Raw genomic sequence first — 18,816 nt, 5'->3', positions numbered from 1 at the left:
TCCGAAAGCTCATTAAAGCAAAAATATAAATCATGCGGCCTAAATTGTTAAAATTTAAGTATAGCAAAAATATAAACAACTAATTCTATAATTATTAAATTATTGCAGCAATTATAAAGGGTATAACAAGGCGCATTTCGAGCTAAATAACAATGGAGTAACTGGAAGAACTTCTGTGTAAGAAATTGACGCCAAGTCACAAAGAACTTATTTAAAATAAAGGGGAGAATGATAGCCTAATAGTCAACGTGATAGTTCATTAAACATAGATTTAATATAAAATTTTTAAGTTTTAACTGCAATCTGTAGGGTTTTTCAAAGCCTCCGCGTAACCACAACATAAGACTGTCAGAGAAAAATCAGACTGACAGAAATTTCATTGGATTTATTTAAGCTCTGAGAAAGGTATTTGCCGCACTTATTTTTGTATGAACATCTGGGGAGCCCGGCGATTTCCCTTAAGACTGTATTAACGCAGCTATAAAATATTTGTTTATTTTTTGGAAATATGTTGCCTGCCTGGCATATCAGAATCTTAATAAATACTAAAAAGGCATGATGAGCTGCTGCCCATTCAGCCATCCAGCCATCCAGAGGAGGCCAGCAAGGACGTTGCCCGGGTTGACAAGCTTGGATCAGCTAAGAGGACAGCAGGCGCTGCCTGGTGCCCGGCATTCCCAATGGATTTTGCAGTTGCTCGTGCGTGTCGACAAGAATTTCAATTTGCAAACAATAAATTTGAACAGCCAGTCAGCCAGCCAGCCAGTGGCTCTTCGAGGAATGGCGAGGAGCGCAGTGGAGTGGAGCGGAGTGGAGCTAAAGGCACCCAATAAGTGGTCTAAGCACTCTTTATTAAAGAATAAAAATCTATTTTGTATTTTTGCTTAGCTGCGACATGCAAATGACAGTTTGGCATTTGACAATGCCGTTGATTTCACTGTGCTTTGCCATGAGAATTTGATTGGAGCTAAGCCGACATTTAAATATTGGATTACCCACTGTGTTAGCTTTGAGCTGATTGCGTGCGTGTCTGTTCCATAAGACGGCGCCAGACTCCGGCAGGAAGTGCTGAACAACAAGGCGGAAATGAATCAATTTCCGTGGGCCAGACATTTAAAAACTATGTACAAGCAAGCCACTTGAGGCACAAAGCAACTATAGAGACTCCAATTAAAAATGGAGCAAGATAAAAAGTGTAAATAGTCTACCTCGGAAAAGTCTTTTGATCATTTATTTTATACATATATAATATTTATAAAGGGGAAGGGGTGAAAGGTTTTGTTCAAAATGATTGTGAATGAAATTTATGCTGTGAAAATGAAATTTCGCTAAGGTGTTGTAAACAGTCAGCAGGCTGTTGATATTAAATCAGCAAGTAGGAGCTGAGAAATATTTGTGTGTTCAAATGTGTTCACAATTCAAATCAATTTTTGAGCAAACGAACCAACTTATATACATATAATACAATACCAATTTACAATTAACCAAAATGTCGGTGATTATTAACTGTTCTGCCTACATGGCGCTAGTTTATGAGGTCACCGCGGCATTCCTTGTTATGGTTCAGATGATCAAATTCGCAAAAATCATGAAGGTAAGACAAACAGAATTCAGGCGATCAGTCAACAACATGTAAAGGATTTCATGTTTAACAGTTTGATATGTTGGATGTTACGATTATACTTCAGTCCATGTGTAAACTCATTACCTTTGGGTTTCTCGCCGTTGGTGTCATTGGCGTAAGTACAAGCTGCTATATATTAATGCATACCTTATCTTCATGATGCATCGCACAAACAGCGTTACAGGTTCGCGATTCGGTTGTGGTTGGTCGTAGCCTATTTGCAAATCAAATGGCAAAGTGTTATAGACGTTAGCATCCTTATATACGAATACTATTTCAGTGAGCACAACAAGAGCAAGCAGGAGTTTTTTACGGAGCTGTCCGATGTGTATGGGCCCATCATTGGTCAAGTGCTGACTCGTATTGGAATTATATTGATCGTTTACAGATTCTTCAAGTCTCTAGAACCAAAGAAAACTAGGCTGTACGGCGTGCAGCCGGAGCAAAAAGCAGATGAGCTGAAATCGAAGTAACTACGCAGAACAAATGCTTTTATTGTTCGGAAATCTTTGTTAAATTAAAATAATAAAAATTGTGAGAAGCGCGGCAAAGGATTCCTAGCGACTTGTCCAGCTTGGGGATGGTTTAAGTTAATGTAAATGTGGTAGACAATAAATATGAAGGCGAATTCGACAGCTGAGGGGATCGGGAATTAGATTAGGTCGTAGATCGTAGCTGTGGATGCTTAACTTGCCCATAGTCAGCAATGATATCAGGATGTTGGTTAGCGCCTCAATGGCATCGCCCGCTAGCAGCTCCAGGATCCATAGCACCACATACACAAAGTCGAATATCAGCCCTCCTGCGCACCAGATAAGCCAGAACAACAGCAGCTGTGGCTTTTGCTGCGAAAGGCGCTCTCAGTGAGTGGGATACGCATTTGAATAAAGGTCGGACTACCCACCAATATGATCCCGGCGAGCATCAGCATTGACACAGCTATCCACACATTCAATAGGAGCAGGTAAATCCCCAGCATCCAAGGACTTAGGCGGTTTCTGTAGAGCGCTGAAAAGTTGGTTAGAGTTAGTATGCTGGCGCTGGCTTCTCTTGATGCATTCCATTCTGACTCTCACTTGTCACTTGCGTCGACTGCTCCAGCTCACTGGCTGTTGTCCGGTTTGCTTTTCTGGCTTTGCTCTGGCGCATCATGAAAATAATCATCAGCTCAAAGAACAAAGCTCCTATGATGTCCATGCAACCAATGGCCAGGCCAAAGCCATTCAATGCGCTCACCATTCTCGCTTTGCATCGAAATCTGTATTTTCTTCAACTCGTATTTCTCTCTCTGTTTCTCTCTCTCTCTTTCTCATTTTTTGTTGACATACAAAACTTAAAGTTAAAACTGCTGCAAACTCTTGATTTTGCGCCAGCCAGCGGATCTGCACGGGCTGACTGCGTGCGAAATGAGCGCGAAAAAGTAAATTATATTTGACTCAGGAGAGGCACGTAAATGTGTGTGCGTGTGTGTGTGGGTACGGGCGTATGCATGTGCACGTATTTCATCAGCCTGGCATTATAAGTATAAATGTATATGTATTTATGCACACATTTTTTGCATAAATAGACAAGAGCTCGCCCCAGACTTGCGCCAGCTTCGAGTTCTGAGTTGCTGTTTCCGTTTCCGCAATGGTTTTTCGTTTGTGTTTTTTGCTGCTGCTGCTGCAGTGCAAATTATTTTAAAAGGATTTTGTTTTTAACATTGCCAAATGGGTGGCTGTGGATGTGAGTGTGTGTGTATGTAGATGTGTGTCGGCATGTTAAATGGAATAATATTAAAGCACTCGCTGGCTAGTCAAAAGTAAGATTATGAACTCGCATCCACACAAAATTATAATCAAAACACGCAGACTTAACTGATTCCAGCTTAATCGCGCTTCACCAATAGCTATGGAGCCTCATCTTAAGTGAAACTCATTCATATATAGCTTAATACCCGTTTATTACAAAAATATAAATCAACTCAAAATCAGCTTTATGACCATTGGCTTGCTGTCGCTGCTTCAATCATCAGGTTCTTCATTTTACGGTCCTCACAGGAGACCAATATGGGCTGCGCTTCGAGCCGCAGGTGTAGGGACTTGTAATGGATCTAGTTTGCAAGATGTTGCACCTGTAGGAACGTTTGCTTCGATTAGGCGATGTAGTGCAAGCGTCTGCCTCTGGTTCTGGGTCCAGCTTTGGCCGCGGCGCTTCCTGTGGCGGCGACAGAACCTGCTCCAGCGGTGGGTCTCTGTAACAAGGCGGCTTTCTATCCTGGACAACAGGGCTGCATTCCGGGAGTTCTCGATAAAACATATAGATGATCAGGGCAAAAATTGTTTCAACAACTGTAAAAGACATCAAGATGAAGAAAACTGTATGTATTTGTGGAGAGCTGCACCTCACATAAACCAAGGAGCAGAATCAGACTATTTTCAGCTATTCCCACTTGGAAAGTGCTCTTGCTGACGAAAGCATAAATCAGCAGGCAAATCTCAATAGCAATGCCCACGCATGAGAATACAAGCCAGCACCCCACCAACGTCGAATTACGCTGCAACGCAAAAATCAAATTATTTCATATTGGAAACTAACCCAAAGTTACCCAATAAATGCCAGAGATGAGCAGAGCAATCAGCGTTATCCAAAACAAAGCAAAGCACACCGCGAATATGGCTAGCCAGCTCAACTGCAATAAGGAATATATACATATATTATACTCTGACGCGTATTCTATATCGGAGCTTACGTGTGACGAGCATTTGGTCAGACTGAATGCAGCGAAGAGCACGCCGCAGAGTAGATCGAAAACGGCTATGGCATAGGCACAATAAAGGAGTGAGCCCCGGTCCTGCTGCATGACGACATTTGACAGGATATCTGGGAATGCTGAGCACCATAAGCACTTGGCCTACTTTCCCATTTCATTTTGCCCGGGTTGACAGAAAAGCATAAATTATCGTAGGTGTGGTGAGAGAAGCAGGTGGGCTGGCTAGGGTCATTAATGTTGGCCTCTACGCAGCTTACGGTGCAGCTCTTTAAAGGCCGCTTTCTCCTCCTTCTTGTACATCTTCTTCAGACGCTTGCGCTCCCTACGCTGTGTTTCCCCACTGGAGGTGAATTTGCTGTACTTGGAGCTGCGGCCGCCTTCAAATCTGTTGCCACCCAGTGGTATCCACTGCTCGTACTCAATCATATCCAGGTAAAAGACATATATAATGAACACGAAAGTCATTTCGACGGCTGTAATGGGCCAAGATAACATTTGATTGCAAAGGCGTTCGGAAAACAGTCTTACCCAAGCCAATGAAGGGCATAACGGTTATCTTAACGCCCTCCCAGTTTATGGATACCGCCAGAGTCAAGCCGTAGAGTAGGAGCAGGGCATCCAGCATGATGCCCAGGCAGGTGAAAACCAACCAGTAGCGCACGAAGTTCAACTGGCGCCGATAAATACCCAACAACAGAACAATAATGATGCAGATCCAAACGAAGGAAAACAGCAGCGCTGCCAGCGACGTCCAATGGTGCTGTGGACAAGGTAGTTCAGTTCGACTTAGACCCTATCCTGCGCGACTACAACTACAACTTACGTGCTGTATGTATAACATACACGAAACACTGGCGAACAGCACAGCGGACAATAGATCCAGAATTGCAATCGCGTAGCTGCAAACTACCAAATATTTCTCCATTTCAAACAGCCAGCGTCTGAGCTCGAGTTGAAACAGAGGGCAAGGCTGTGCACTAAATCAAAGCTATAATGATTATGAGCACGTATTCTCAATAGAGCAGAGTGTGAGAAGCGGATACTGTTTGTTGGCAACTCAACTTCTTAATCAATGGCATTTGATTGTGAAAAGCTAAGGCCTTGAGACAGTTTGTCTATACCATGGAAACTATGAGAAAGGATATAGGAAAATTAAAAAATAATCAATGTCAAATTAATGTTATTTTATATGTAACTAATAAGACTCTCTGAGTGGTAAAATTAGACATATCCATATTAATTATAGAACTAATTTAAAATTTAACATAGAAAATCAGCTATGGAATATGAATTATATATAATAAATTTATTCAAATATATCTATATATAAAATAAAATGCAACAAGCAACGAGATTCATTAGTTAAATATATCTGACAATTTTCTGCATATCCAATAATCCTAATCATATAAAAATGTTTTCAAAATGAACAAGTTTCATTAGGTTTCGACCACTGTGCGTTCATTGTGCTGATTTGCGACAAGTCTTCTGGCCATCTTTCATTTACGGCATTTGTTTTGTCAGCTGCCGCCTCTGGGCCGTTTTGAGATTAGATTTGGCCCCATTGACAACGTGACTCCTTCGGGACGGAGTTCCGTGATAGATAGACATTGCCAAAAGAGAGAAAAAGAAACAGAAACAGATAAAAAGACAACTATCAAACTCAATTATTATTATTGTTTGTGCTGGCAGATTCGAATTGATTTTGGCACACGAGCTAGGCAGTAAATTGAAACGATCTATAAAAGCCAATGCAGTGGAAGAATTTTGTATAAGTGGTTTAGTGTTACATCTGAGCTTATACGAATATAACATTTCTTTACAAATCAATTCTAGATATCTCATTTCGGGGCACCGATGTAAATTATAGTATCTCCTTTATGCTCAGGTTTAGCTACAGGCTCTTGAGACTCCCGTATTGTATTCTGAGTCTTCTGAGGGTCCTTACGTGAGTAGCTGTATGGAATCAGATAATTTATTACTGAATTATGGTAGCTTAGCTTAATAACAACCTGAACCATTTCTTCTTGTTCGAGCTACCCTCGTCGAACTGAACTCTCACGATACTCAAACAATATCTGTAGACAATATAAATGCATAACCATTCAAGAACTAAAGAAAGTGAGGGTTAAATTGTATGAAAACAGTATACAAAATCTGCTTTTACGTCACCTATGCCCAAATATAAGAGGGTGAACTGTATAATTTGCGGCCAGTCTACGTAATCGGATACGGAAATCGTCCAAATAAAAATGAATATATCCGCAATAATGCCAATGATCGAAAATATCAGCCAACAGGAGATTAGCCGAAGACGATGCTAAAGTAATTGAATTCAGTTATTAAATTTGAATATTGCATCTTTGAACTTCTTACCTTCCATAGACCTATTAAAAGCAGTATAACCATAATAATCCAAAATATCGAGCCTAGGAATACAACAATTGAGTAAATACCAACCTGGGGGTTCAGATAGGCCTCAATTAATACAAAGCAAACCTAATCAAATCGCATACAAACATTCCAACCCATATCATCGATTGACTGAACCAAAAAGTATAGTGACTGGGCCAAATCAATTATTGCAATTAAATAACAGATTTGCACCAAACTTATTCCACCCGAACTGCCAGAGGTCTCGTCATATGCAATATTTTCAGATTGAGCTTCCATCGTATGATCCAATAAGGTATTTGAAAAAAAAAAATGTTTTGGAAAATTTATATAAAATATATTTACTGAGAGAGTAGACACAATGTCTACTACGACATATTTATATACATAAGATTGGTATATGGATTTTGCTGAGAAGACTAGAAGGAAGACTGTTTATTTTTTTGTAGGTTTCTTCTTTTCCGGTTTCTTTTTAACTGTTCTTTTCTCGTGCGCTTTGGGCTTCCTCTGGCTATCTATAAACCATATATATATATATATATAACATATATTTCAATTATGATAAATCCAACGTTTTATTTTACCTTTACACGCCCTGTCATCCCGATTCTTCTTTGTGGTTCTTTTCTTTCCTCTTTCGGGCTCATCGACAAGCCGACACGGGTCCATACTTAAATAGTACCTATACACCAGATATATGCAGATGCTTTCGATAACTGGAAAAAAAATAAAATATATTATGTATCCAAAAATTATGGACTCTCACGCACAAACTCCCACAAATATAATGGAAAATTCTTTTAGGTGATCCACATCCACTGTTACAGAAGACACGATGCCCCATATTGAAAATCCTATATCCACAATGAAACCAATTATTGAGAAGATAAGCCAGATTTTAACTAATAGAGGACGCCGCTTGATTGTAATATATTATACCAGATGTAGATATATTATGTTTATGATATCAATAATAATAAACTTACCATCGTGAGGCCAACGATTAATAGCACCACGACAAGCACCCAAAATACAGTTCCCATAAGAGCCAATGTGGAGTATATATTGAACTAATATTTAATAGTTTTTAACGGCCTAATTAAGTTCATTCAAATGTCTGACTTACTCTCGTGAGCAATGAAATGGTCGCATTGACAACAAAGAAAAGCGCATGTCCCAAATCGCATAAGGCGATCAGGAGACATATTTGCCATAAACTCGATTGAAGGAAATGCGTTAGTCTTGAATTTATATTTGCCTTGGTAGTTGTTTTCTTTTTATTCTTATCTACGGCCATGATTCAGGGTTAAGAAGTGGAATTGTAGATATTTTACATAAATGTGAGTTATATGACAAAGCACATGAACTATCTATCATTAAAGTATAACATAAATAAGTATAGGGCTCAAGATCCCGCCCAATAGAAAACAAGTTTCGTTCGATTGTATGGGCGAGTAGGATACAGAAAATGCACCTCAAATTTAAATCAAACCGTTACTCTACACCGTCTGTTAATATAACATAAACAGATGTTTGCTCGCTGATATGGCAACGCTTATAAATGTTAGCTTCAGTGCTAAAAGTGTCAATACGGTTGTTTCACGCTGTCCAATTGCTTTGTGCTAAACAAGTGGAAAATAGAGTTTCTCAAGTAAATTTATAAACAAGCTGCCTTTATGCCAATAATCGTCAAAACGTAAGTTACCTAATAAGATTACTCGTTCAATAAATATAGTTGTATAAGGGTTTTGAAGCAAACAACATCGCTCATATAGAACAGTTGCCAGCTCTCGTGTGTTCTCGCGCCTTTTTCGCTTTTATTTTTAACTTTGCAACACTGGACACAGCTGTTTCATTTGTGAAACAAAGTTTCACCGACAAACAATTTCACAATGGGTCCACCGAAAAAGTCTAAAAAAGATCGGGGCTCGAGCGATAAATTTGGTAAGAGTCAATAATGTCAGAGTATTCCTATCATCCGGTAAAACTGATGCGAGTTCACAGCTAAGAAGCGTCGCGCAGAAGATGAGGCTTACACCCAACTGGTCGATGATAATGACAGCCAGGACTGCGTGAGCGAGGCGGACGGCGTGCCAGGTGCTGCGTCCAAAAACGCAGAAACTAATGACGAGAACATCAACACAGACGAATACGGAGCCAAGGATTACCGTGCTCAGATGCAATTGCGTCCAGACCACGCTAATCGCCCTCTGTGGGTGGCACCGAACGGGCATGTGTTCCTTGAATCGTTCTCGCCGGTCTACAAGCATGCCCATGACTTTCTCATTGCTATTTCGGAGCCCGTCTGCCGGCCCGAGCACATACACGAGTACAAGCTGACAGCGTACAGCTTGTACGCAGCTGTGTCTGTGGGACTGCAGACACACGACATTATAGAGTATCTGAAACGTTTGAGCAAAACCACGATTCCCGAGGGCATATTGGAGTTTATTCGCCTTTGTACGCTGTCGTATGGAAAGGTGAAGCTTGTGCTGAAGCATAACAAATACTTTATCGAGTCTCCGCATCCGGAGGTGCTGCAAAAGTTGCTCAAAGATCCGGTCATACAGAATTGCCGACTCATACGCAACGAAGGTGAAGGCTTTATACAGGGCACAATGGATAGCAAAGCAATCACACAGTTCGGTACCAAGCTGCCAGCCACGAGCGACAATCCAGCAGAAGACGCAGCTAGCACCTCTGCAGCGACAACAGCAGGAGCAGCAGGTGCACCGGGGACTACCGCCGAGGGTGCAGCTACAACTGTTGCGGTTCCCGAGGATATTACAGACTTTTACGAGAAGATCGACAAGGAAGAGGAGGACGAGGACGAAGCCAATCTTAAAACCGTGTCCTTTGAGGTTGCTCAGGAAAAAATTGAGCTTATCCAGAAGCGTTGCATTGAAATCGAGCATCCGTTGCTGGCAGAGTATGATTTCCGCAACGATACCAATAATCCGGATATTAACATTGACCTTAAGCCAGCAGCAGTGCTGCGTCCTTACCAAGAAAAGAGTTTGCGCAAGATGTTTGGCAACGGGCGAGCCCGCTCTGGCGTAATTGTGCTGCCATGCGGCGCTGGAAAATCCTTGGTGGGTGTCACCGCCTGCTGTACTGTGCGAAAACGCGCCCTGGTGCTGTGCAACAGCGGCGTGTCAGTGGAACAGTGGAAGCAGCAGTTTAAGATGTGGTCCACTGCAGATGATAGTATGATTTGTCGCTTCACCTCGGAGGCAAAAGATAAGCCCATGGGATGTGGCATTCTGGTTACTACATACTCCATGATAACGCACACACAGAAGCGTTCATGGGAGGCGGAGCAGACGATGCGCTGGTTGCAGGAGCAGGAATGGGGTATCATGGTACTGGACGAGGTGCACACCATACCCGCAAAGATGTTCCGACGTGTCCTGACCATTGTGCAGTCCCACTGCAAGCTGGGATTGACAGCCACGCTTTTGCGTGAGGATGATAAAATTGCAGATCTGAATTTTCTGATTGGTCCCAAGCTCTACGAAGCTAACTGGTTGGAGCTACAAAAGAAGGGCTACATAGCACGCGTACAGTGTGCCGAGGTCTGGTGTCCCATGTCGCCGGAGTTCTATCGCGAATATCTAACCACCAAAACTTCCAAGAAAATGCTACTTTATGTGATGAATCCTTCCAAATTCCGCAGCTGCCAATTCCTTATTAAATACCACGAGAAGCGTGGCGATAAGACTATTGTCTTTTCCGACAATGTGTTCGCCTTGAAGCACTACGCCATCAAGATGAACAAGCCATTCATCTATGGTCCAACATCTCAGAATGAACGTATACAAATTCTACAGAATTTCAAGTTTAATGCCAAGGTATGTGAATATGGGTTCCCCATCGAAGTGCAACTAATTTAACACTCTTTTTTCAAAGGTCAACACGATTTTTGTATCGAAGGTGGCCGATACTAGTTTTGATCTGCCCGAGGCGAACGTACTAATTCAGATTTCATCGCACGGCGGCTCACGACGCCAGGAAGCACAGCGACTGGGTCGTATTCTGCGCGCCAAGAAGGGAGCCATTGCCGAGGAATATAATGCATTCTTTTACACGCTCGTCTCGCAGGATACAATGGAGATGAGCTATTCTCGCAAGCGCCAGCGGTTCCTGGTGAATCAGGGCTATAGCTATAAGGTCATCACACATCTTAAAGGCATGGACACTGAAACTGACCTTATGTATGGAACACAGGAGGAGCAGGGTCAGCTCTTGCAGTTGGTGTTGTCTGCTTCCGACTTGGACTGTGAGGATGAGAAAGTGCCAGGCGAGCCAGGCTATCGTCCAGGTGGTTCTGGCACCGCGAAACGTATGGGCGGACTCAGTTCAATGTCAGGTGGTGACGATGCCGTCTACTATGAGCATCGGCGCAAGAATAATGGCAACGTACATCCTTTGTTTAAGAAATTTAGGGGATAAGACACTGTGCACAACAGAATAAACGTATTTCAGTCGTAAAACCTTGTTTTTCTATACACGCTTAGACTAAAATGTACTTTATATACTATAGATGACTTTTATATAGGTTTAAGCTATAATGTAATCTGCTTCTTTTTTTAGCCACAGCGCCGGCAGTGGTGAGTGGGCCATCATAGAGCTGCAAGGTGATCTAGAGGTGCGCAGCAATCAAAGCATGCACGGTCAATTCATAGGGGATCTGTACTACAACAAATATGGGCAGCCCGTAAGTTTCCTTAGCTATTAAAAGATCTTCTCATAGACATGCGTCATTACTGATTTCAGATACTAATAATAGGCCATCACATACTGCAAGGACGCGAGCAGAAGCTGGAGAAACCGTTTGCAGTTCTGGAGAAGTCAAAAACTAATGAAGGGCGCCAACTACTCAACACGACTGATGCAACGCTGGACGCAAGCACCATGAATACCACCGAAGGACCGGAACGAACGCTGCTGGATGAGACAGTGGCACTGGAGCATAAGAGTCGCCAGCGAACCGAATATACTGTGCGTGCCATATGCACGAAGAAGCTCATTTTTAAGGCCCGACCGAAGCCAATCATAGCCAATGTGGCCAAAACTGTGTAAATGTGGATTGATTTTGCGTCAATATGTATTTAGTTGAGTAGATAAGTATTGTTGTATATAATTGTTTGTAAGCACATTAAACGATTTCCATTTCACGCTCGATGCCCACAAATTTGAGCTGTTCGGTAGGTCCGTATCTGTAGTCGAAGAACAACTCCTCGCCTGGCTGTATGGCGCGCTTGGCAAATATTCCGATGCGATGATCCCCGGTGACCATCATGACCTTGGCATAGCAATTGGGATTGATCGAATGGTTGGCAAACCGAATCTTGTTGCCTTTTCGCGTGGCATCCACTACGAAGTCATTGTTCAAATTGAACAGAAATGAGCACATGTACTTGTCATATACTTTGCCACGACGATCGGCCTCATCCTGCGAGATTATCTCGCCGCAATATTCTGATATGAACTCATTTTTCTGTGCGCCTTCCTTAAGGAAAATGCCCCAGCCGGCAATATCCGACGGCGCCATCAGTAAATGTTTGTCTGCGAAGAAATAGATTAGAGATATTCACATGGTCCTTTAAGGACTCGCTACTTACGCAATCCACGCTGGACGCAGACATTCTTGCACGTGATTTTGGTCAACTTGAATTGATCGGCTCCACAAGCCTGACACAAGTCTGGATCGCACTCTCGCACCGCCAAGTAGCAAGGACATTGCTTCGTATTGCACTGCGCCTTGCAACGGCAGCCTGGAAAACGATTCTGGCAATCGCTGCTGCAATTGCAAAACTTCTCGCAAAAGTTCTGCGTCTGAATGCAGGAGCAGTTCATGTCACAAGGCCCAGCGTGATCGCAGGGTGTGTAGTTGTACACATGATTGGATGACGAGTCCTTCTTAAGCTGTATCTTGCGGCAATGCAGAGACCACAATCGCTGCTTCTTCTTCTTCTTTCGCGGCGGAGTAAAGTCTTGGCGCAGATCCTCAAAGTTAAACTCGGCCGCCTCTTTCTGCGCAAATTCATAAACCTGCCGACAGGTCTTCGTAAGCATGTTGTGCGCAACAGCACAATAGTTCTTTAGGTACACCTTGTGCAGTACTCTAAAGAGCGCTTGGTCGGCGCCAGTCCAAACGCACTGCGTACTGGTTATGTTCATCATGCCAGCTAGAACGGAATGAGTTTTAAATCAGAAACTGCTTAGTTTCAGGGCACCTCATTGACTTCCGACAAATGTAAGCTTACCCATTATGGAGTTAATTTCTGCACTGTTGACAGCTATGCTATTATCCTTGCCGTTCTCGGGGTTGAAGTCCTTGTTGCTGAACTGGCTGTTGCTGTCGTTGCTGTCCTCAGAGCTGGCCTCGTTGCAAGAATCTATGGGCGGCGTCTTACTATCTGCTGCCAGTTTCTCCTTCATCCCATCCTATCAGCAAGACAATGATGATAAGCACCCAAATTGTTCACATTATTGAAATCTGCGACTTACTATTAGCATATAGCAAGAGTTGCTGCATGGCTCAGCAAAGGCCTTCAGTTCCGGATAGCGACGCTTTTGTAGATTGGGACCAGCGTGTCCTTGCAAACCTGTGAATGGAAACGTAAACATATGTAGCACAGCTCGATGGGGATCACAGAGAAGACATGACTATGAGACATTCGGGGTTAGAGCATGAGTCAGATACGTTACTTAACGAGGGATGCAAAAGCCGCACGAAATGAGGCGAGAAACACCAAGAAAATTTTTACACAAGACAATTTCTGCCGATTTCCACAGACATTAACAATTTAAATATATATAGGAAAGATTGATGATGATGTGGAGCAAGGCGACATTTAGGCCTAGGCGGCATGAGTGTGTGTGCGTGTGGTTATCGAGAACAACAACTACAACAACGACTCACCCTGTACATGGTGACCTAAATTGCAGTTATTTATTTTAACAAAATTTAAGAGTTTTTTTTAGACAAAAGAAATATTTTGCAACAAATTTTGTTTGTTTTCCAAATAAAGAGAAAAAGCAAAAACAAAACATTATTAAGAGTAACCCAACTGGAGACAACACACAAAGATTCGACTTACGATGAAGGAAGCAGTCGTATTTGAAGCAGCGTCGACAGAATAGAGTATGGAATGAGTGCATAGTGCGTTCACGGGAAACGCTCTCCGCCTTGATGCCATCGATGTTGGGAGTGCACTCCTGGGGACGTTCGGGATCCTGATGCTCAGTGAGCTCAATGTACCTAAATGAGAAGACACATTAAGCATATAATTTTGATGACGCAGAAGCCAACATACTTCTCCTTTAGTTCCTGAGCTGTGCCCTTATCTGGGAAGTTGGCACTGATTGCTTGAAATATGATTGGTGCTGGGAATGGTAGTTTCTCTTTGACTTTTTCTACTTTGCCCTTTGTATCTGACACATCTGCATTGGCCGATTCTTCTTTATCGTCCTCTACAGCTGAAGAAACTTCTGTTGTTGGCTCTGATATTGCTGGTGTCACATCTTTTTCGTCTTCCTCCTTTACTTTTGATGTTGTTGCAGTCTCTGTTTTAACAGACGAAGTTGCTGTAGGTTCCTCCAAGTCCTTATTGTGCGAGCGCATCAATGCATGCACCAATTCCACAAATATGGCGTCATCCATGAAAGATGGATCTTTGTCTCCGTGAACTTTGCCATCGTAGTTCTTGATCAGTTCCTCTATGAACTTGCCATCCTTGTCGAGCACTTCGTCACCCATATACGGAATGTTGTGCAGCACAGTTTCGTCCTCGACCATGAAATTCTGCTGTGTGGGCGCCCATGTGTACATTGTGGGTATGGGCGTGACGGCGTTGATCACGCAAATGGGCACGCGTTGCGGCCCGCTGTTGGGACCATTGTAGCTAGTCACCTCAGCACGCTTAACGCAGTCAACGTGTGGAGGATCGTATGGCTTTGCCTGCCACACCTTCGAGTCGCAATATAAATCCTGCACATTGTGATTGTGCTCATCCCTAAGTAGATAAACGGAGCAAGTTGACGCTAATTGTTACGTGTTTTAGTGCGGCTAATTTACCAGTTTTTGATCCATGCTTCTTTGATTTCGTCAGCGCGTTTGTATCGCTTTTGCTGGCGTATTTTCATATACTCCAACTTGACCACGCGCTTCCATTCTTTGCTGCTCATATTTGATCAAAATTTTTGCAGCAAACTATTTATGGCGGACTCCCACAGTGTTAGTCAACGTCGTTCATTTGAAAGAGTGTTGGAATATGAAAGAAAAGCAGTGCTAGGAAGCAACATTCGTTTTATCAGCTGTTCGTTGCTTATCCCGCACTAATTTTAAGACATTTTTCTGTTTAGTATATGGTATTAATTTTTCGGTATTTATATTTGGCATTATTTAAGAGGAAATACAACACAAAAACAAATTAAATGTGAAATCTTATCAAAATAAAGGAAAAAAATTACAAATATAAGCTGGACAAATTCAAACACATAAAAGCAGCCACGAGCATCGAGGAAATTGGCGCGATGGAACCATCAGCTTGCGAGGACTTAAAGGCATTCGAGCGGCGACTAACCGAGGTGGTTTCATCATACAGGCCACCCACGTACCGCTGGCGCAGTAAGTATCAAATAATTCCCTGATTAGATCGGTCGCGAATACATATATAATCACATATAATTTCTTATCATCGCAGTCATATTATCGGCATTATCCGTATGCACGGCAATCAGTGCCTGGTATTGGCTGAAAGACCCGCGCACAACCGTCGTGCCGCTAACCGAGTCCCTATGGATACACCCAATCTTCACAGTGGCCACAGTCACGTTAATAATCCTCTTTATATTTGGCATACAGAAGCTGGTTGTGGCGCCACAGATAATCACGTCTCGTACGCGGTCAGTGCTAACCGATTTTGCCCTGGATCTCGAACCGCATACTGGAAAGTTAATATTAAAGCCCCGGCAAAGTAATAACAATGGATGCAATACATGAAGTTTTCTAGACACAATCACAATTAGTCTGCTTTGCTGATATCCATTTAGACCCTGATGATGCACACTTCCGTACTGATCGTTTTTTCGCATCTGAAAACCTTAGTTAAATGCATATAATCCAAGTTAATCTAATCTTATCACCGTGAGACACCTTTCGTTTGGTTAAATTATACAAACAAAAAACACTCCACTTGTACAATGTACCGCTGGCTACGCTTGGCAGAGAAACAAATATAATTAATTGATTTATGGATCACGCAACCAAATTAATGATATGTATAATAATTGTTGCTCAGCTTACAGGTCGACATGATGTATGTATATAAATTCTCCATTGGCCTTACGCGGAGGTTGAGGTTGGAAATAAATTTTTGTTGACACGATTTTTGCCTAAGAAACTCAAATATTTGAACAAATTTAATATAATAATGATTTAAGGTCCTTTGCTCAACAATAGGCTCTCATATCTGTAAAGGATTATTTAGTTTTTATGCAAATAATAAATTTTTAAATTTATTTCATATGCGTCTTTTAGTTACTAATGAAACAGAACCAATATATAATATACTGGTACAAATGTACGTACTCAAGATTCAAGACTACGAGTATTATTGCTCATAAGCAACAGTTGATTTATTACGAGGTGGGTATTCCTATTTACTAATTATAATTTCACCTGTTCAAAAAAAAAAAGCAAGTCGTGCCAAGTGTAAGTTACAAGATCGACTATAAATTGAAGCCCTCCATGCGATCGTACTACATTTACCACTCGACCAGCATTCCAGCATTAATATGAAGATTTTCTTTCTGGCTTTTCTCTTCCTGGGCATCGTGTTCAGCTTGTCTGCAGGCAAGTCCTGAAATCATTTAGATATTTCTCAATTTGTATCACCACTTTAAATTATAGCCCACAACTATGAGCACGCGGAGGACGCAGCTGAACATGGACATCATCAGAATTTCGTGAGCAGCTTGGACGCCGTACACGAGCACAAGAAGCCTGAGGCTTGTTGCGGCTGATGCAATGCATCAATGGTCATGGCAGCGCAATGCTGTTCCAAGTTACCGCTACGTATTAAAATTAAATATATAAATAAAGAAGCAATATTTTGAAAATCCATATGAAAGACTTTTCAATTGATTAATTGCATTTTGGGGTTGCCTTGCATGGCTCCAACAGGTTTACGCCTCCTTCCCCTATACGAAACTAAAATAGTAATACTAAACAACTGGCTAACACTTAAAAATTTTAAGTTAAAATAGTGTTATTAGTTTAGTAAAGTTAATAGGTGCGCATACCGTCTGAGACTTGGAGCAGACTTTCCTGTCTCGCAATTGCCTTAACGAATGCGAATCCTTTACATGTGTATATTTCCCTGATTTAATAGACTTTTGAGGTTTTTGCAACTTTTTCATATATTCCATTAAGTTAGTGAAATAATGCGGATGTAGCTACTTCGAAACCTACTTCAATAAATAAATACTAAATTTCTATGAAATATTTACGAAACAGTTAAGGGTGTCTCCGTTATACCAGCTATGCAAATATGTATATTATATTTTACATTTAATGTATATAACTAAAAATAAATACATTATTAAACTGCCCAGAAGACTCCGTACTCCATTTTTTATAAAATTGATTTAAATTATTATTATGATCATGTCCAAATGGACTGACTAGTCTGGATTATTTGACATGATGTTAAAATTAATAATATGCAATTTATTTTATTAAAATAATATAATTTGTGACATGTAAAATCATAATCCGGGAAGCTATAAATATGTATATATAACTTGAAGTAAATAAGTTTTAAAATTCTTTACAAAATTATGTGACCTCAGAATCTAAGGGTTGATTAACTAATTTAAAATAATATACCATTTAATGATTAATGATGCAGATGAAGATATAAAAAACCATTAACTTCATACTGAGGATAGTGTTATCCTTTTTTGTGCTTCATACATATTTTGGCCAAGCCACATTTTCATTCCATTCATAAGTGAATAGAACATATACTGACCGAGTACTAAATTAATGAAGAGTCAACATATGCATATATACATATATGTAAATATATAATTTAATTTATATATCTATCTATATATATTTGTGCACTTTATATGACTGCAAATACCTAAATAAACTCTTTATACGAGTGCATGAGTACGAGTGGCTCTCCAATATAACTTATTGATTAACAATTTTTCACCTGTTTTGTTAATGAATGCATTTGTTTAGTTGCCTGTAACGCTGTAACAAAGTGGGATTTGTGATGCCAAATGTTAGTCGTAAAAATCTTATTAAGAAATATTTACATAACCATGGACGACTGCTATAAATATAGACTGCGGTCCACTCTCGGTTTATAGTACCACTTTGTTCGCCATCCAAGCTCAATGATGAAGGTCTTCTTCCTGCTCGCACTCCTCATGGCCATCGTTTTCAGCACGTCGGCAGGCAAGTCGAAGGAATTGGCTCAACTTATTGTTGCGGAGTAATCATTTCAATTTCAATTTTTTAATTATAGCTGATAGCCATGATCATAATGGACCTCATGATCATCATGAGCATGCTATAGCCGCAGATCCTGTACATCAGAGGATCGTCCGTGCCGCAGGCCCTGCGCAGAACGGAAAGGAACCAGGAAAGGAAGCACCCAAAGCCTGTTGCGGTTAAACAGCTCAGCATTGCATTGCTGAGCATCATAATCTATGCAATGTGCAACGTGCAGCGCTCCTTTCTCAAAATAAAGCCAGAATATTTTTGAAAATCCACAAAATGTCTAAAAGTCTTTTCAATTTAGGCTAGATCATATATCATAGAATAGGTCTACAATAAATCCTATGAAATAACGTATTAAATAAGACAAAGGCCAAGTCTGATTGCCCTCTTAGTCGGTTATAATAGGGACAATAAAGGCCAATGAAAAGAAAAATTATTAAATTAAAATAAAGAAAAATATTACAGATCTTCGAGACGTACGAGAATCTGAATCAAAAGTTATAGAATTTTACATTAAATATG

The 18,816-nt window shown here is 41.1% G+C and overlaps 9 protein-coding genes and 2 long non-coding RNA genes across 14 annotated transcripts; 6 read left to right on the top strand and 5 right to left on the bottom strand.

The window, feature by feature from the left end:
* Positions 1-1,356: 1,356 nt before the first annotated feature.
* Positions 1,357-2,178, top strand: LOC6583385. The gene is made up of 3 exons (XM_002009019.4): positions 1,357-1,594; positions 1,656-1,739; positions 1,801-2,178. Exons 1-3 carry the CDS (start codon positions 1,490-1,492, stop codon positions 2,095-2,097), a joined length of 486 nt encoding a protein of 161 aa, XP_002009055.2. The 5' UTR covers positions 1,357-1,489; the 3' UTR covers positions 2,098-2,178.
* LOC6583384 lies at positions 2,099-2,959 on the bottom strand. Its single transcript, XM_002009018.4, has 4 exons — positions 2,701-2,959; positions 2,529-2,632; positions 2,319-2,469; positions 2,099-2,260 (listed from the first exon to the last, which is right to left on the bottom strand). The coding sequence occupies exons 1-4, from the start codon at positions 2,861-2,863 to the stop codon at positions 2,142-2,144; spliced, it is 537 nt and encodes a 178-aa protein (XP_002009054.2). The 5' UTR covers positions 2,864-2,959; the 3' UTR covers positions 2,099-2,141.
* Positions 2,960-3,547: 588 nt separating this feature from the next.
* Positions 3,548-4,466, bottom strand: LOC6583383. Its single transcript, XM_002009017.4, has 4 exons — positions 4,356-4,466; positions 4,212-4,295; positions 4,013-4,160; positions 3,548-3,954 (listed from the first exon to the last, which is right to left on the bottom strand). Exons 1-4 carry the CDS (start codon positions 4,464-4,466, stop codon positions 3,644-3,646), a joined length of 654 nt encoding a protein of 217 aa, XP_002009053.2. The 3' UTR covers positions 3,548-3,643.
* A 141-nt stretch (positions 4,467-4,607) lies between these two features.
* On the bottom strand, positions 4,608-5,393 carry LOC26527342. Its single transcript, XM_015162841.3, has 3 exons — positions 5,200-5,393; positions 4,905-5,136; positions 4,608-4,849 (listed from the first exon to the last, which is right to left on the bottom strand). The coding sequence occupies exons 1-3, from the start codon at positions 5,299-5,301 to the stop codon at positions 4,608-4,610; spliced, it is 576 nt and encodes a 191-aa protein (XP_015018327.1). The 5' UTR covers positions 5,302-5,393.
* Positions 5,394-6,019: 626 nt separating this feature from the next.
* Positions 6,020-8,226, bottom strand: LOC26527272. 3 transcript variants are annotated; one of them, XM_044009479.1, is made up of 9 exons: positions 7,897-8,226; positions 7,757-7,840; positions 7,541-7,688; positions 7,355-7,486; positions 6,837-7,285; positions 6,753-6,763; positions 6,549-6,696; positions 6,389-6,488; positions 6,020-6,332 (listed from the first exon to the last, which is right to left on the bottom strand). In XM_044009479.1, the coding sequence occupies exons 1-5, from the start codon at positions 8,065-8,067 to the stop codon at positions 7,206-7,208; spliced, it is 615 nt and encodes a 204-aa protein (XP_043865414.1). In that variant the 5' UTR covers positions 8,068-8,226; the 3' UTR covers positions 6,020-6,332; positions 6,389-6,488; positions 6,549-6,696; positions 6,753-6,763; positions 6,837-7,205. The 3 variants fall into 3 exon arrangements, with proteins under 3 accessions (XP_043865414.1, XP_015018325.1, XP_043865415.1); XM_015162839.3 differs by having other exon boundaries at positions 6,753-6,836; positions 6,897-7,285; XM_044009480.1 differs by lacking the exons at positions 6,020-6,332; positions 6,389-6,488; positions 6,549-6,696; ... (1 more) ...; positions 6,837-7,285; positions 7,355-7,486 and having other exon boundaries at positions 7,541-7,624.
* A 116-nt stretch (positions 8,227-8,342) lies between these two features.
* Positions 8,343-11,947, top strand: LOC6583381 (chromosome transmission fidelity protein 8 homolog). The gene is made up of 3 exons (XM_002009015.4): positions 8,343-8,466; positions 11,364-11,487; positions 11,547-11,947. The coding sequence occupies exons 1-3, from the start codon at positions 8,447-8,449 to the stop codon at positions 11,850-11,852; spliced, it is 450 nt and encodes a 149-aa protein (XP_002009051.2). The 5' UTR covers positions 8,343-8,446; the 3' UTR covers positions 11,853-11,947.
* LOC6583382 (general transcription and DNA repair factor IIH helicase subunit XPB) lies at positions 8,569-11,263 on the top strand. Its single transcript, XM_002009016.4, has 3 exons — positions 8,569-8,714; positions 8,775-10,621; positions 10,680-11,263. Exons 1-3 carry the CDS (start codon positions 8,663-8,665, stop codon positions 11,220-11,222), a joined length of 2,442 nt encoding a protein of 813 aa, XP_002009052.3. The 5' UTR covers positions 8,569-8,662; the 3' UTR covers positions 11,223-11,263.
* LOC6583380 (histone-lysine N-methyltransferase E(z)) lies at positions 11,860-15,037 on the bottom strand. Of its 2 annotated transcripts, XM_015162838.3 has the most exons (8): positions 14,854-15,037; positions 14,093-14,791; positions 13,877-14,037; positions 13,699-13,713; positions 13,284-13,381; positions 13,040-13,220; positions 12,395-12,961; positions 11,860-12,338 (listed from the first exon to the last, which is right to left on the bottom strand). In XM_015162838.3, exons 1-8 carry the CDS (start codon positions 14,961-14,963, stop codon positions 11,929-11,931), a joined length of 2,241 nt encoding a protein of 746 aa, XP_015018324.1. In that variant the 5' UTR covers positions 14,964-15,037; the 3' UTR covers positions 11,860-11,928. The 2 variants fall into 2 exon arrangements, with proteins under 2 accessions (XP_015018324.1, XP_002009050.1); XM_002009014.4 differs by lacking the exon at positions 13,699-13,713 and having other exon boundaries at positions 14,854-15,036.
* A 134-nt stretch (positions 15,038-15,171) lies between these two features.
* On the top strand, positions 15,172-16,298 carry LOC6583379 (nuclear envelope phosphatase-regulatory subunit 1 homolog). Its single transcript, XM_002009013.4, has 2 exons — positions 15,172-15,405; positions 15,482-16,298. Exons 1-2 carry the CDS (start codon positions 15,312-15,314, stop codon positions 15,778-15,780), a joined length of 393 nt encoding a protein of 130 aa, XP_002009049.2. The 5' UTR covers positions 15,172-15,311; the 3' UTR covers positions 15,781-16,298.
* Positions 16,299-16,530: 232 nt separating this feature from the next.
* On the top strand, positions 16,531-16,902 carry LOC26527857. The gene is made up of 2 exons (XR_004364257.2): positions 16,531-16,632; positions 16,690-16,902. It is a non-coding gene; the product is annotated as an uncharacterized LOC26527857 (long non-coding RNA).
* A 1,244-nt stretch (positions 16,903-18,146) lies between these two features.
* Positions 18,147-18,571, top strand: LOC26528435. Its single transcript, XR_004364291.2, has 2 exons — positions 18,147-18,249; positions 18,320-18,571. It is a non-coding gene; the product is annotated as an uncharacterized LOC26528435 (long non-coding RNA).
* Positions 18,572-18,816: the final 245 nt, after the last annotated feature.

This window comes from Drosophila mojavensis, unplaced genomic scaffold (assembly GCF_018153725.1).
Source record: "Drosophila mojavensis isolate 15081-1352.22 unplaced genomic scaffold, ASM1815372v1 contig_74, whole genome shotgun sequence".
Taxonomy (NCBI): domain Eukaryota; kingdom Metazoa; phylum Arthropoda; class Insecta; order Diptera; family Drosophilidae; genus Drosophila; species Drosophila mojavensis.
The sequence above is the reverse complement of the archived record's forward strand: the minus strand, read 5'-3'. Positions and strand labels throughout refer to the sequence as shown.

What these genes read in the sequence shown, in the direction of transcription:
- LOC6583383 (XM_002009017.4), bottom strand. Translation starts at nt 4,466, where the DNA reads ATGCAGCAGGACCGGGGCTCACTCCTTTATTGTGCCTATGCCATAGCC. An exon ending in TCATCTCTGGCATTTATTGG is followed by an intron (nt 4,161 to 4,211) that starts GTAACTTTGGGT and finishes TTTGCGTTGCAG; the next exon opens with CGTAATTCGACGTTGGTGGG. An exon ending in GATTCTGCTCCTTGGTTTAT is followed by an intron (nt 3,955 to 4,012) that starts GTGAGGTGCAGC and finishes TGTCTTTTACAG; the next exon opens with TTGTTGAAACAATTTTTGCC.
- LOC6583380 (XM_015162838.3), bottom strand. Translation starts at nt 14,963, where the DNA reads ATGAGCAGCAAAGAATGGAAGCGCGTGGTCAAGTTGGAGTATATGAAA. An exon ending in GAAGCATGGATCAAAAACTG is followed by an intron (nt 14,792 to 14,853) that starts GTAAATTAGCCG and finishes TTATCTACTTAG; the next exon opens with GGATGAGCACAATCACAATG. An exon ending in CTGCGTCCAGCGTGGATTGC is followed by an intron (nt 12,339 to 12,394) that starts GTAAGTAGCGAG and finishes ATTTCTTCGCAG; the next exon opens with ACAAACATTTACTGATGGCG.
- LOC6583381 (XM_002009015.4), top strand. Translation starts at nt 8,447, where the DNA reads ATGCCAATAATCGTCAAAAC. An exon ending in ATGCCAATAATCGTCAAAAC is followed by an intron (nt 8,467 to 11,363) that starts GTAAGTTACCTA and finishes TTCTTTTTTTAG; the next exon opens with CCACAGCGCCGGCAGTGGTG. An exon ending in ACAACAAATATGGGCAGCCC is followed by an intron (nt 11,488 to 11,546) that starts GTAAGTTTCCTT and finishes TACTGATTTCAG; the next exon opens with ATACTAATAATAGGCCATCA.
- LOC26527272 (XM_044009479.1), bottom strand. Translation starts at nt 8,067, where the DNA reads ATGGCCGTAGATAAGAATAAAAAGAAAACAACTACCAAGGCAAATATA. An exon ending in CCATTTCATTGCTCACGAGA is followed by an intron (nt 7,841 to 7,896) that starts GTAAGTCAGACA and finishes ATTAAATATTAG; the next exon opens with TTCAATATATACTCCACATT. An exon ending in TAATCGTTGGCCTCACGATG is followed by an intron (nt 7,689 to 7,756) that starts GTAAGTTTATTA and finishes ATTACAATCAAG; the next exon opens with CGGCGTCCTCTATTAGTTAA.
- LOC6583384 (XM_002009018.4), bottom strand. Translation starts at nt 2,863, where the DNA reads ATGGTGAGCGCATTGAATGGCTTTGGCCTGGCCATTGGTTGCATGGAC. An exon ending in GCAGTCGACGCAAGTGACAA is followed by an intron (nt 2,633 to 2,700) that starts GTGAGAGTCAGA and finishes CCAACTTTTCAG; the next exon opens with CGCTCTACAGAAACCGCCTA. An exon ending in TGCTCGCCGGGATCATATTG is followed by an intron (nt 2,470 to 2,528) that starts GTGGGTAGTCCG and finishes CGCCTTTCGCAG; the next exon opens with CAAAAGCCACAGCTGCTGTT.
- LOC6583385 (XM_002009019.4), top strand. Translation starts at nt 1,490, where the DNA reads ATGTCGGTGATTATTAACTGTTCTGCCTACATGGCGCTAGTTTATGAG. An exon ending in AATTCGCAAAAATCATGAAG is followed by an intron (nt 1,595 to 1,655) that starts GTAAGACAAACA and finishes CATGTTTAACAG; the next exon opens with TTTGATATGTTGGATGTTAC. An exon ending in TCGCCGTTGGTGTCATTGGC is followed by an intron (nt 1,740 to 1,800) that starts GTAAGTACAAGC and finishes TCGCACAAACAG; the next exon opens with CGTTACAGGTTCGCGATTCG.
- LOC6583379 (XM_002009013.4), top strand. Translation starts at nt 15,312, where the DNA reads ATGGAACCATCAGCTTGCGAGGACTTAAAGGCATTCGAGCGGCGACTA. An exon ending in ACCCACGTACCGCTGGCGCA is followed by an intron (nt 15,406 to 15,481) that starts GTAAGTATCAAA and finishes TTATCATCGCAG; the next exon opens with TCATATTATCGGCATTATCC.
- LOC26527342 (XM_015162841.3), bottom strand. Translation starts at nt 5,301, where the DNA reads ATGGAGAAATATTTGGTAGTTTGCAGCTACGCGATTGCAATTCTGGAT. An exon ending in GTATGTTATACATACAGCAC is followed by an intron (nt 5,137 to 5,199) that starts GTAAGTTGTAGT and finishes CCTTGTCCACAG; the next exon opens with CACCATTGGACGTCGCTGGC. An exon ending in TATGCCCTTCATTGGCTTGG is followed by an intron (nt 4,850 to 4,904) that starts GTAAGACTGTTT and finishes GGCCCATTACAG; the next exon opens with CCGTCGAAATGACTTTCGTG.
- LOC6583382 (XM_002009016.4), top strand. Translation starts at nt 8,663, where the DNA reads ATGGGTCCACCGAAAAAGTCTAAAAAAGATCGGGGCTCGAGCGATAAA. An exon ending in GGGCTCGAGCGATAAATTTG is followed by an intron (nt 8,715 to 8,774) that starts GTAAGAGTCAAT and finishes GCGAGTTCACAG; the next exon opens with CTAAGAAGCGTCGCGCAGAA. An exon ending in ATTTCAAGTTTAATGCCAAG is followed by an intron (nt 10,622 to 10,679) that starts GTATGTGAATAT and finishes CTTTTTTCAAAG; the next exon opens with GTCAACACGATTTTTGTATC.